General features: G+C 47.5%; 1 protein-coding gene across 3 annotated transcripts in view; it reads left to right on the top strand.

The window, feature by feature from the left end:
* Positions 1-14617, top strand: part of NHS (NHS actin remodeling regulator) — a 336802-nt gene that overhangs the window by 227409 nt on the left and 94776 nt on the right. The window contains exon 1 of one of the 3 annotated variants that reach the window (XM_020910526.2): positions 5993-6101. The exons of the other annotated variants lie outside the window; for them this stretch is intronic. Coding sequence (XP_020766185.1) covers positions 6068-6101 — 34 coding nt within the window. The 5' untranslated portion in view covers positions 5993-6067. Of the gene's footprint in view, positions 1-5992; positions 6102-14617 lie in introns of those variants that run through there. 3 annotated transcript variants of the gene reach the window in all.

Here is a 14617-nt window from a genome sequence, read left to right as displayed (position 1 = left end):
GAAAGGAAAAACAACTCAATGTCTCAAAACAAAACAAATGATGAAATCTGGGATGAGACGGAGATGGGGATTGACATCTTACAATTAAATTGAGGCATTGCCACACAGCAGTTTCTGGAGAGAGAGTTGAGCCAGGCATGGGTTTTTTATTTTCCTAGCTCCAGACTCTGACTGGTTGAAAGTGTTGAGTTTCCACTTGGATTTGAATGAACCACAAAAGGAAAACATCTCATTCCCCCCCCCTTTTTTTCAGCACTCCTCACTCTTTCCTCCCTTCTCGGCTTATTTTCCTGGAACTCTGCTCCAATACAAGAAACCAGAATGGTGGCATTTCCTTGATGAGAGCAGAGACTGAGCCTCTGTGGAGCTCCTTAGGGGGTTGGAGTGCTCCAGACATGGTTCTTGGCTGATCTCTGGATGAAAAGCAGGTGACAGATGGGGAACTGAGTTGTGCTTTATCATTGATGCTCCCCATTTCCAAGGTACCTTCCACAAACCTTGGCATTAAGCCTGGTGGGGGCAGGAACAGCTGTGGGGCCAGGCAGCTCCAACTGGGGACCTACTGGGCCTTTAATTTTCCCCACACGTGCACTCAGGTACAGGGATGCAGCAGATAGGCAGTGAGCAAGCTTGGGTACTGATCTCAGGACAGGGTAGCAGGAACTCTGGATAAATGACGGTGGCCTGGGCAGCAAGTTTTTCTCCAGGGGGAGAGACTTAAACCAAGAGAAAAGGCATTCACCCAGCTTTTTCCTGAAGTGCCAGGGGGAGAACAAACAGGTCAGCGGTAAGTACAAAATTAGCTTTTGGCCAGTCTCCAAAGTGATTTGACCCATTTAGGAGTCATTGAGAATAAGCCAAAGGGAGCTCTGTAGCCTGCATCTGGATTTGTCAGGGTTGAGAAGGAAGAGGGGATGGACCACCAGGTGGCTGGAGTCCTCTAAGTCACTTGTTCTGGAGTCTGAGTGAATATGGCTGGAACGCCTGAGAAAGATTCTGGGACACTGACTTTGGGCCAACTCCTGGCAGAACTTACTAAGCAAATGATAACCCTGGCAGTTTTGTTGGTAATCGGTGTACATATTCGGGGGCCCTGGTCCTTGAAAGGACCATATCAGGTTCTGAAAACCTCCCTCCAGGTTAAACTCTTCTTCAAGACCCTTGTGTAAATGGTAAACTTGGACCGAGTCAGCAAAGGGAGTGGAGACATGAGGGCTTCCGTGGAGAACAAAGCCACACAAGTACTAAGGCCGACTCCACTCCAGCCTAGAATGGTGGAGTTGGGACTAGGTGCTGTTGGTGCCCTGCCTCTGTCTTCTCCATCAGCTGGCGTGCTCCTCCTCCACTGAGAGTATCCCCTCCATACAGCGTTTCAACAAGAATCCCCATCACAGACTTTGCTAAGTAACCCAGCCCATCGGGAGCTTCCCAGGTGACTCAGTGGTAAAGAATCCACCTGCCAATGCAGGAGATATGGGTTCAATCCCTGGGTCAGGAAGATCTCCTGGAGGAGGGCATGGCAACTCACTCCAGTATTCTTGCCTGGAGAATCTCCTGGACAGAAGAGCCTGGAGGGCTGCAGTGCATAGGATCAAATAGAGTTGGACATGACAGCAATTGAGCACATAGCAACCCAACCTAAGAGAGAGTTGGGGGAATGGGGGCATTTCAGAACAGTTCCAAACTTGAGTACACCTCAGATCACCAGGGCAGCTTAAAAATACAGATTCCTAGGCCCTACACCCAGAGATTCTGATTCAGTGGGTCTAGGGTGGGGCCTGACATACTGTAGTTTTCCCGAGTGCATCCTTCATCATCTGAATGCAGCCAATCCTTTGACCTATGAGAACCATGCCTGCTAACTCATAGCATTTATTTCCTTCCTTAGATCTTTTAGCAAACATTTATTGATCAAGTTCAGGAACAAACCACACAATCTGTCAGAGACACTAAGAAGCAGAGATTTAAGTAAAAGGATCCACAGTTCTTGGCAAGTCTCTTGAAGTCCAGCATACTATGCTGACTCTCAGAACTTTTTAAGCAAATTGTTGTATCTTTACATTTTTTTTTATCTCGTCCTGCAGTGTAAAGGTCTGTCTAGTTGGGAAAAGGGAGTCTCTTGTGGCACTGAGTTGCCATGGAGCTTTGCAAAAAGGGACATTTGACCCAACTTGGAATTTAATTAACGCTTCCCAGTCACCGTGCTCAGACGTGTTAACCTCCTAACCCCCACCCCCTGTGTCACCAACAGGCCTAGATTTTCAATGTTATTGGTTATGTGGATGATTTGGTGATGAAATTCAAAGAGGACCCTGTGATAGGAAGACTCTTGATCAGGTTCTCATGAAAGACATAATCCTAGGGAATTTTAAGCAAATTGATTAAATAACTGAATGCAGACAATTCAGGCCTGATAGGGAACATTTTGGGTTTTAGTAATGGTAGTGATGATGGTAGTCCTAAGAATAGCAGCAAAATATGATTGCTAAGATTTGTTGGAGTGTTCACTATGTGTAAGGCCCAGCACTAATTACTTGGTCTGCATTATCTTTATAATCCTCCCAGCAACTCTTTGAGGTAAATATATCCATTGGGGATTAACAAAGCCTTCAAAAAGATGGAACTTTATTTTTCTCTATGTATAAGAAGTCCAGGGCTAGTCCAGAGACCACGACTTCTCCCAGCTCTTGGTTCTGCCATCCTTGTGGCCCTCATCTTCTCAGTCCAAGATGGCCACTGGAGCTCCAGCCATCACATCATTGGCCCAAGCAAGAGAATGAAAGAAGGGGCATGTCTCTTGTGTTCTGAGGAGACTTTTCAGAAATGCCACACCACAGTTGCTTTGATCTCATTGGCCAGATAGCAACCCCTAGTTATAAGAGAGGCCTGAAGATAGAGCCATTTGGTTGTCTGGCAATGGACCCAGTTTAAAAAATTGAGGTTTTATGAATTCGAAACAGAGGGCACATACGGAAGATCTGGTAGGAAGTGAACAGTTTCTGCCATAGTAGGTAATGCTTTTCTCGCCATTTTACAGATGAGGAATATGAGGTACTGGAGACTGACTGACTTAGTTGTGTTCATAGGCAGCAGGGTCACGGTAGGACTGCGGTCTCTCTGACACAAGGCTCCCTCTTTTAACTACTACTTCCTCCTCCTACTTCTGCTATTTTATAAAACAGTTCTGTTTCCTTAGGGGTGCATTTATTCATTTCCGGTCTTCTTCCCAGTGTGCCTTTTACCCTCTTTGTGTAAATCCCAGCCATGGTTCATAGTTCATCTCCAAGGCCCCCTGAGAGCCCTTCCTTGCACCCCAAATGGCTTTTTTCATTCAGTAAAGATTTATTTCACACCTACTATGCACGAGGCTTTGTTCTAGGCACTTGGGCTCCATCAGTGCAAAAACCAAAGACCCCTGTTAGCTTAACAGGTGTGCGATCTTGATCAAGTTTTTTAAGCTTTCTGAGCCTTGGTTTCCTCATCTATAAAATGGGAATAATAAAACTCACTGCATAGGGTTATTGTAAGGGTTAAATAAGACACTGTATGGAAAACACAGTCCTTAGTGCATCATTACATTTTGAAAAGTGGGACCCATAGCTATTATTAGGATTGGTGTTGTTTTGAACATGTCTGTCCTGCCCAGCAGGCTATAATGACAGGAATAGTAGCCAAGGCCTCTGTTATCACCCAAATATCTTGCTTACCAAAGTGTGTGTGTGTTTGTGTGGCAGGGATGCTTAGTAAATGTTTGCTGAGTGGATACAGAGGGTCCTGGAGTAGAGAGAACTTCGTCTTTCCTTAAGCTGCTGAGTTAGGAAACTGAGAAACAGACTGAGCCCCAGAGGAACTTTTATTTTTCCCAATTTAAGCAGTGAGTTGTGGAGGGTGGTGTGCTAAAGAAAAACAAGCCTGACAAAATGGAATACTAATCTCCTCCTCATACTCTCCTGGAAGGCCCCAGAAAGAACATGTAGTTTTTTTCCTTTCAGGATTTGTTTTCACCTTCTCTGATAGATTGAGTGTGCCAGCAAGTCCTGCTGACCTCTTCTTGTGTTGCTTCTGTCTCCTCATCCTGTCTTCCCTGCTTTTCTGTCGCTCACCGTGGTCTCTGCTGCCTGTGGGAATAGTGCCTCGTGTACTGTCCACAGGAGAAAGTTCGGGAAGTCCAGAGGCACTGCACATGCAGGGTCGCAGAGCTGTTGTATTCCAGTCCCGCTGGCAGCCCCCCACACAGACCCAACCAGCGAGTCCTTCAGAACCGCACGCCGGGTTTGCTGGCCCTCGGCCCCCCTGCAAAGGTGAAAGGCAAGTTCACAGGATGCAGGCCTTCTTTCTTCCCTGACATCTGGTTTGATTCTGGGCAGCTAAATAGTGGCTTTGCCATGAACAACAAAAGCTAATTCACTGTGGTTTTTAAACACCAAGTGCAAATATTTTTCCTTTTCAGCTTGGGGTCACTGGAAGGGAAAAAACAGGGCTGAGAAGGAGATTAGCCTTTTAAAAACTATTATGACTTCCCATAGAAAATAAAACAACAGCCTCATTTCCTTCCATCCGTGAGTCTTTTTATGAGTGATTGTTGTTGGAGGCAAGACTGGGAATCCACAGACTTTTCAGTTCTGTCTCAGCTTGGGTCTCTCCCCAGAAGCCCACCAGGAGTGCTTTGAAGGGCCCTCGCCAACTCCAGCACAGCTCAGGGCCACCCTCTTTGCCTTCTTGCTTGTCCGTCATCATCCCTGGTTGACTTTTCCTCTTCCTTCTTCTCCCCAGCCCTTTGATTTCTTCCCTCCAGCAGGGTTCGAGGAGGTGAGGGCCAGGCCCGCCCCTGATGCCGCTGACAGGTGCTTGCAAGGCTGGGGAGTCTTTCTGTTGAAGTCATCCCTTCTGACTCTTGCTCCACGTGTCTGTGGAGCAGAAGCTAGGAGCTGACACCATTAGTCATTTCAGTGACCTCACTGGACTGCAGCACCAGCACTCTTCTCAGTCTTTCCCTCCATTTGTCTCCTTTGTTTCCCTCCTCCCTCTAGATTTTGCACACTGATTCTGTTGCTGGGCCCAGCTGGGAGGTGAAGCGCGTGCCGTGACAACATAAAGGCTGTGAGGGCAAAGCGGTGGAAATCTCTGCCTTCTCCCTCTGCTGCCAAGAAGATGCTCTCAACAGACCCCAGGATGGTGGATGTTTGTGAAAGGGCTCGGGGCGCTGTTACTGTTGTTATTGGCATCGCACGAGTCTAACATGTTGATACAGGTGGTGTGTGTGCTGGGGGTGGGAGGGGATCTGAAATTGATTTGCAACCTGCAAAGAGCAAACTCCACTTGTGTGCTGCCCCTCATCCTTTCAGCGTGTGTGCAAATATTTGCAGACCTGTTGAGCGGCTCAGCCTCACACCGACCTAACGTTTTTTCACAGCCAAGTGATCCTGCCCCAGCCTAGTGAGAAGAAGGGTGGGGGAGGGGAGGGGGGTGCCGCTGGCCGGCACGGGGTGATGAGATGGGATGTGTTCCTTATCATGACTGGACAGTTGCCCCGGGGCTGGGCTGCTGTGGCTCACTGGCTGTTAGCCTTGGGCCAGCTTCCTGTGTCCAGCGGCGTGCTCACGGTTTCCATAGCCACGTGGCTCTTGGCAGAGCTTCTCCTGAGAGTCTGCATTTCAAACCAGCTCCCAGGTGATGCCAGTGCAGCTGTAGAAAGTACCGGGCCTTCGGAAGTCCTCCAGGGCCGAGGGAGGAGAGTGCCGCTGAGCCCCTCCTCTGCAGACAGGGTGTGGCGGAGGCTGCCCTGGAGTCCTGATTTGCCATTCAAGTGAACCCCCGAGGGATTAGCAGCTGGCCCAGCGCTTGCTTGGGTGAGACCATCTCCCCCTCCAGGGGGGAGTCCCGGAGGCAGCGCAGATGTCGAGTGAGAATCTGCCACCCTCCTCACCGAAGGTTGCCCTCCCTCACCCTCCCACCCCCCCTGCTCTGCCTGCCGACTTAAGCAGATCAGCTTTCAGCTCCCGGGACTCCAGAGGGCTTTGGATGAAAGAAAAGGCCCGGCCTCAAGAAGCAGAGCGGGAATCCAAGCATGCCTCTCGCCTGCTGCATGCCCAAGAATGCAGGTACTTGGGGGTTTGTAGCATTTCCTGGCAAGACAAAGGGGGAGGGAACCGGGGGAGGCTGGGCCCAAGGGAGCGTGGTTCCAGCAATGATTCATCTTCTGGGGGGAGTGAGGGAAGAGCAAGGGGAGGCCGTGCCTGACCCGCAGAGATGACCCTCACTTTTGTGCTCCGTAGCTCCTGAGCTCCAGGGAGTTGGGGTGGTTCTTCCGGGCTGGCCAACTTGGCAACTTTGTGTTCCTTCTGAGGTGCTGGGCCACTTAAGACAGAGAGGACTAGGTTTCTCCCTCCTCCTCTTCTGCGCCGACCTTTGCCCGCCTTCCAAGAGGGCCCAGAGGGTGGCCCACGGGGAGGCTCCAGTCTGGGTGTCTGGGGAGGCCGCTGTGGGCTTGGCCCCACGTCCTGCACTGGCTAGCACTGCGCCTGGCCTGCTAGTCCGTTGCTTCTCCTTCAGCACCTCGCCCCTCCCTGTCTTGTTGGAATTCTTCAGTATCCTGTCCTCATCCTGAGATCACAAGTAGAGGTTTATGTCTCTCCCGATAGCCCCCAAACAGCCTTGATCTGGGAGTTCCCAGAGCCAAGTTCCCCAGTGTCATTTCTGTTCCATCTGCAGTGGCCTTAACCCACTCTGGGCCATCTTGACTTATTTGGTCCAAACCCCCGCTTCCTTTTAGTTCTTCGCCACATCAGCTCGGCCACACCAGCGAACCCTGTTTGAAAAGTGTCAAACTCTTTGCAATATCTGTCCTGCACCATGGTTAGTCCTTCATCTTAACTCGGGCTCCGGCATGGCGGGGACGGGGCCTTTTTTCTAGAGATGCCACCACCGTGTTGGTCACCGTGAGCACGAGGCAGGGCGGTGTGCTGGCTGAAGCTGGTGCTCTTCTCGGCCTAGCTAAGCCACTATGGTGTGCATTTGCCTCCACTGGGTCTGTGGAGACTGGGGCAGTGTGCTGTGGCCATGCGTTGGCCTAACCAATATGGTCGTCTGCAGCCTTACTCATTGACAATGCTATTCTGCTCCACCATCTAACAGCGCTCCCTCTGAGTTGCTTCTTCAGGTGTGGTGATGAGGAGACGCTGGTTTGTGTCACTTACTTACCTAAGATCTGTTAAGAGGGGAAGGAAACAGGCCTGTGGGCCTGGCAGCTTCTGGTGGGCACCACTGAACCTGTGTGTTTCTTCAGGGCATCATGGTTTCTGAACTTGGGAGGAGAAAGGTTGTTTACTCCACATCTCAAATAGCTTATGTATTTGTGATGAATCACTGTTGTTTGACATGCAGGCCGCTCCATAGGCCAGTTCAGTCAGAACCTCTGGGGATCGATCCAGGCATCAGAGCATTTCTTTAGAAAGCTCCCCAGCTGAATCCCCGCATGCAGCCAGGGTTGAGAGTCACTGCCTTAGGTAAGAAATCAGAACTTCACTCCCACCCTAACCCCTGCTTTCTTTCCCTCAGGGAACCAAGTACGACAATCCAGGACCTAAATCCACCCAGTTTCATGAGGATCAGTGGATTCAGGGGAGAATAAACAGCCAGGTAGTGTTTTATCAGGACAGAAGGACTAAGTCACGGGAAGGAGTGTCAAAAAAAATAAGGCCCCTGCAGGTGCCTGCCAGAAGTTTCCAGGCTGTGTTCAAGGAGAAAGATGGTGGGGTGGGGTGAAGACCTTTAGGACAGCCTGACCCAGTTTACCTTGGAGACGTGAAGATCCAAGGCTGAGGTGTTGGGGGCAGGCTGGGGTCTGGGGGCGGGGGGAGGTTGAAGGGCTCACCCTCTCAGAGCCACTGGCACTTTGTGAATGGAGCCATCTTCTGGCATTAGTTTCAGCAAGGTCATGGCACCTCTGCCAACTCTGGACAGCTCACCAGTGGAGGAAGACCAGGCCCTTAATCAAAGATGCCTCCAAGTAGGACTTGGCAGAGATTGCATTCGGCACAATAAAAGCAGAGGGGAGAATGACTGCTTTTTGCTTCAACACAAATTTTATTACACCAGGTTTCATTATAAAAATGTTATAGTTTTGGGTGTGTGTTTATTACATAAACAATGTAGTTACTCTGATCTTCACCATCTTTCAAACCGGAGTCTCAAAGGGAGTTTTATTTACTAGATTTAAAGCCATGGAACAATTGTTTCATACGATTGCCTTATAAGCATAGGAATAATTCAGGGAAAAAGCAAACTCCCCGCATTCTTTCCTTCTCAGCCCCTGCCGAATCTCTGCAACCTAGAGGCAGGCATAGCCACCAGCTGACCATGCTAGATCTTGTAGCTGCTAAGCTGCATGTGGGTAGACCTCAGTGGAGTAGTATGGTCTTCAGAAGGAGGGCAGAGCGGGACTTAGGCTTAAGGCTCCTGCTGCATCTAGCCTATAAGGGTGAACTAGTGGCTTGGGTAAATGTGGGAACCACCTAAGCTAATCAGGCTGGCTCTTGAGGCCCAGACCCCCATACCATCCCATAGTCTGGGGCCATAGGGCCCAACAGCTACTGCCATTATTTATGCCCTAATCTCTGGGCATTCATACTTAACAGAAACAAAGCTTTCACATTAGTATAAATATCGTCTCAGGTCCCTTAGTTCATTCCTGGGAACTCCACATTCAGAGGAAGTGCTGTGTAGACTGCCACCATCTTATGGAAAAGTCTGTTTTGCCAATTTTATTAGTGTTTTCCATTTTGATTCATTTATCTGATTTTATAGTCACTGACTTCAGATTGTAAACTTTTTTTTCTAACCCTTAAATTGAATGCTTAATTTACAAAATAAATATGTGAATTGCCAGCTATAAATTTACCTCAGAGGACAGCTTTGGTAATTTCCATTGGTTTTACTAGTTGGGTTCATTGTTATGGGTTTCATCCTCTTAATAGTTAGGTTTTGGAGAGGCAGCATGGAGTGGGGAAAATAGGCTTTGGTATATACCAGATCTGGGTTTAAATCCTCACTCTGCCATGTATCAGTTGTGTGACTTTGGTCAAGTTACAGAATTGCACCTTCATTATTTCTAAAATAGAGATGGTAAAATCTGCCTTGTATATTCTTTAAATGAGGATGAAATGAGTGAATGCAGGCAAAAGGCTTAGCATAACTCACCTAGGAACTGTTCAGTCTGTAGTAGTTGTGGATAATAAACGTATTTAAACTAACACGCCTTTGGCTGGGAAGCTACTCTGCATTTGCATGTCTTAGGCAGGGGGCCAGGACAGTGGGTGTCCTTTCTGGATCAACCCACTTATCCTAACATCCTCCAGAGGCACTAGCAGATGGGACATGAAAATACCAACAGTGTGCCTAGGGAAGGGCATGCAGCCAAGTGTTACACTGGATTGAGCTTGCTGAGACGAGCCAGGAAAAAAACTCAGCATAACCCAAAAGCACACCATTGAGAAATTCCTCTGAAATTCCTTAGTCTGCTTCTCTTGTGGAATGTTCCTCAATAGAATATTGGAGCTGCTCTGTCCCAGACCTGGCTTCTTTCCCAGCTACCCAGCTAGGTCGCTTCCCCTCTCTAGGGCCTTGACTGCTTGGCATGGCCGGGGCCTTGAAGGAGCCGAGCATCTGGGGAGCTGAACTTGATGGAGCAACATCTCTGTGCCGGGCACCAGGCTTGGCTCTGGGCCTCAGACATGACTAAGACCCTGCTCTGCGCTCAAGGACTTACAAGTCAGGAGGATACTGACCCACGAGCAGCAGAAAAGCTGGTCATAGTACCTCAGGGCCCATCCATAGGAAGGAGGGACCAGCTCTCCCTTGTGGGGTGTGGCTGACAGAGCAGGGGACCTTTGAACCTACTACGTTAGGGTAAATGGGTTAAGGTGTATCAAGTTTTGGGTGGATTTTTGTTTGTGGGGTTTTTGTTTGCTTGCTTGCTTGCTTGTCTGTTTTGTCTTGTTCTGTTTTTGAGAACATGGTAGAATGAGCTCACTCTGATCTTCAATATGAAGAAGGAAATACCTAGTCTGTAAAACCAAGAGGTTTTGCCATCTTTAGGTATCTAGGTATTATTGTCTTTTATAGAGGCAATATTTTGCAGAAAATGAAAACCTATTTGCTTGGGGTTGATTCTTGCATTCTCTGAGTTGGAGGTGAGGGTATGGAGGTAGAGGAGATGGGAAGGTTAGGAAGGGTTAAGGCTGCCGGAAAACAGAAGCCAGTGTAACCTGCTGTCCACTCTCTACCCTGCTCAAGTTCTCTGTATGTAGACTTAGGTAGACATTACATGTCTGTGTTCAAGGCAGAATCTTCTAGGCTTCTCCAAAGCTGACCTGTGCTTCTGAACGCTCTGTTGGGTTGCATGGCTTTCTTCCTCCTGGGTGCCACATTTGGAGTCAGGAGGGATACTGAGAAAGTCTACTCTCCTGAGGGTAGCTGGCCTTAACGTGTGGCTCTAACTCAGTGACCTTGACTGTGGTGACATCCACTGGCTCCCAAAATGGCAGAAATGAAATGGGAAAGGAATTCACCTCAGTCATATCCTCTCATCTGAAACGCAGACCTAGTTGATCAGCATCCAGAGGCCAAATGTCAAATACCAATAAAGGAAAAGATGCAAATGTTTCCTCAGCTGAGGCCTCCCAGGAATGTTATCTTTTCCCCTCTGGCCCCCACTCTACAACCGAGCAAGGAGGAAGTTTTGATTTATTCTTCAAGACAGAGTAAATCACTCTTCTCTCACCACCTTGTCTCTATGTTATGCTTGCCATGGATGGCATTTGGCCTTTAACAACTAGAATCCCTCTTCCACCTAAGTTTTTATCCCTGGAAACCTTCACCAGCAAGACAGAGCTGGATGATTAATTTTGAAATAAGGACGTGCTTGAGAATAGGCAAGGGGCACACATTAGTAGCCACAGGGCCCTTGGCTTAAATGGATGACAAATTACTCATCCCACCTAATGCAGGCCTCTATAGCTCCTGCTCTGAAAGCCAGAGGTGATGACGGGGGCCATGGGTTTCTAGTACTTTCCACAGCTACCTTGGAAAGCCAGCAAAGTGACCGGCTGGGAGAATTAAGATAATTGTGTATTGAATGCTATTCCTTGAAAAGAAGTTGATTTGTAGCTTCACTTGATGAGCCTTCTCTTTTTCCCCTCGGCCCATCTCTTCTTGGCATTTACTTGTTCCTGCTGCTGCTTTTTTGTTGTTGTTGGGGGTTTTGTTTGTTTGTTTTGTTTTTGCACTAACGACATCATGGAGAAGGAGAGGAGATTTTATTTTGAAGAACAATGATCACATTAACCAGGTGACAGCAGATAAGCTAAAAGTCACTCCGTTTTCTCCTGGGGAAAAATGTTCTTTGCCGCCAAATCGCATTCCGCTTCTCTTTGTCTGCTCTCCTCTTATGGGAGGGTGGCAGGGCTGGCTGCTGCAGGACTCCGAAGAAATCACTGGCAGATAAGATACACCCTTGATTCATATAAGAAGGGAAGCTTTTGAGTTCAATGATAAAAAATGACTTCCTTTCCTGTTGCACAACATTCTTGTGGCTGGAACTCTCTGTAGAATGGTGACATTTCTCTACCCTTGGTCCATAGTATCAAGCAGAAAATAACTATGAAATCTGAAACTTGGTAAAGGATGAAAATCCAATTCATTGCAGTTTAATAGACGTGTAGGCCTGGATCAGACTCTAGCTACAGAATCTGCCTACATCCTGCCCTATTTTCAGAGCAAAACCGAGGACTTGCCTACCTTCAAGGTATCACAGCCACATTCAAAGACCCAGCCAGTGCTCTGTGCAGGAGCTGGCAAACCCAACTGGTGTGTCACCGCAAGTCCAAGAGCAGCTATTAGAAAACAAACAGACCAAGCTTCCAAGTGACTGAAGAGAAAGTGAGTGAGGGACAGAGGAGGAAAAGGGAAGGAGGCGCCCTGAAGGGAGTGAGGTTTAGTTTGATGGATTGCTAGGAATTTGTTGGCCCCCAGAAGCATTCTGGGGTCACAGCTCTCTGAGCTGTGGTTTCTTTGGCAAGATCTCATAGGCTTGTTGTGAAGACTGGAGGATGTAATGAAAACGAAGCACATAGTGCAAGGCTCGGCCCACAATGCAGACTGAGTAACCATTTGCTGTGTCATCATCAGGAGATGGTGTTGTGTGGAGAACTTGAAGGCCCTCAGTTACAGGCCTTGAAAACCCTTTGCCCTCTAATTGTAACCCACTCTTTCTAAGACTTGACTCTCATTTCTCATATCTTGGCAGACTTTGGCTAATATTAGTTCACCTCTGGCAAAATGAAAGCAGGTTCAACCAAGTTTCAAAAGATGTTTTGAACCCTATTCCATTTCTCAATATAGCATCTTTTACTCAGGGTTTATAATTTTAGGAGTCGGTGGATATTTGCGTGGAGGTATAGATATAAAACCAGTGGCGGATGCGAGCATTGCTCTTGGGTCTTTGTTTTCAGCAACTCATTTTCGCAACTTCAAAAAACATTCACTTGATCGTTTTTTTTCTTTTAATCTGTTTATCCTCCAGTGCTTTTGTTCGGGTCACAAAAGGAAAGGTATTTCTGGCAAAAAGCAATGAAACATTTCTTCTAAAGTTTAGCATTTACAATAGAAGGCGAAGTACTGTTGTATCATAAGTGATCAATATAGTGTTTTTGAGAGGAGTCTGTCCATTAACATTGGGGGCTGAGGAGATTTCGAGCCTGGAGCTTGGGGAAAACCAGGATGTTAAGATTAAAACCCATCTATGGGCTCTTTATTATGGGCTCAGCAGAACTGTGTAGGTCACAGCAGCTACTCATAGCAACCTTCTGATGCAGGCACAATTATGTTCATTCCCCAGAGAAGGAAAATGAGGCTTAGAGCATTTGCCTAACTTGCCCAAGATTGTAGCTCAGTCGATGGGAACTGGAACTTGGACCCATGTCTGTCTGATCCCAAACCCCAGGCTTTTACCACCAGGCCGTACTGACTGTGAGGATTTGAAAATAATGATTCCAAACTAAACTTGGGGGTGGTATCTTTAGGTTATTGCACAGGTTAAAAGATGTGCCATGGCCTACGCTCTAGTCTCTGCTGAGGTCATCCAAAGAGAAGGAAACTTAGTTTTTATTTGAAGGAGCAACAGCCGGTCAGCAGAGATAGGCCTGGCACAACATGAGACTGGAGCTAAAGAAGAGGCGCCAGAGAAGGGACAGAGCCAACAGTGTCCAACCCCCCCCCCACCAACCCCATGTCTTGAGAAAACAGAGTGGTGTAGGGAAGGCCTTTGACTTTCTCTTTCAGTCCTAAGCTAGTTAACCTGACTGCCTGTAACTGATATATTTATTACCCAGCATTGTTTATCAGTGACATATTGTTCAAATATTCATTTCCTAGGAGAGGGTTGTAAATGTCTCCTGGAATCATAAAAGGTGATGGATTAACAAGTTGGGGAGGTTGCGGCAGGTCAAGAAGTTACCATGTGGGGTTTCCCACACCATCGCTCGCGAGGGTCGGCAGGTCATGAGTAGTCTCTCAGTGGCTAGAGAGAGGAGAGTTGGTCCTCTCTGACTTCCTGACTTCAGCATCCTGGTGAAGGTCCTCACAGCGATTATACTTCATCTCATTCAAAGGTTTTGAGCAAAGTAACAAGTAGCAGGTACGATTACAGCTCTTCCTGGATTTGCAGGAATCTGATTATAACTGTCTCCATTCTCCACTCGGCCATCTTCCCACCATCATCTGCTTTCCCAGAGTTCTCAGGCACTCACCCTTCAAGAGCAGGCCAAACCATGCCTTGATCCTCCTCCAGGTCACACCCCACCTGGCTTCTCTAGCGTTGCTTCTGGTATATCTTATGGTCATTTCTCTATTGTTTGACGTCACCCCATCCTTAAATGACAAAACCTTCCTTCCCAGTTTGGCATATGATGCTATTTTTCTGTCTCCTCTGATCTGGAAGTTGCAGTCCTGATTCCACCCTAAAGGCACCTCACAGAGGTCCCAGCCTAGAGCCAGAATCCCCGTTCTCACACTGGGCAAAGTGGTTGGGAAGCAGGGTTAGGGCCTGAACTGGGGGAAGCTGCCACCACTGGTGTAGAGAGGGTTTTTTTTTTAATTCCTGAAGTTTCTCAGCAAAACATCCCCTTTTCTGGAACATAATTAGTATGTGTTGAACCACAAATGTAGAAAATCGCTGAGGGTACAGACCAACATGTGTTCACAGGGCTACAAAGAAGGTTTCTTTCTTTCCCCCTTTCCTTTATTTGCTCCTTGCGAAGCCTTGCCAGAGTCAACTGAAAAGAACCCCTTTTCATCATATACACTTTTTCCCAAGAAGTAAAATGAACTAAATTAATTCATTCACTCAGCACTGTAAATACCAAATGAAGAAACCATAGATGTATAGATGTAAATACTCCCTCTGTAATTATTTTTTGTGTTTATATAACTAGAGGGCACCAGGAGAAAGAAAAGAGAAATTACCCTAAGTTCAAAGTTCCCAGATTTACTAAGAAAATTAGGAAAGAAAAGAAAAAGCCCAAGCATCTCATGCAAAGACAGCGAAACAATCAACTCATAT

The sequence above is a fragment of the Odocoileus virginianus genome, unplaced genomic scaffold, assembly GCF_023699985.2.
Source record: "Odocoileus virginianus isolate 20LAN1187 ecotype Illinois unplaced genomic scaffold, Ovbor_1.2 Unplaced_Contig_25, whole genome shotgun sequence".
Lineage (NCBI taxonomy): Eukaryota > Metazoa > Chordata > Mammalia > Artiodactyla > Cervidae > Odocoileus > Odocoileus virginianus.
The sequence above is the reverse complement of the archived record's forward strand: the minus strand, read 5'-3'. Positions and strand labels throughout refer to the sequence as shown.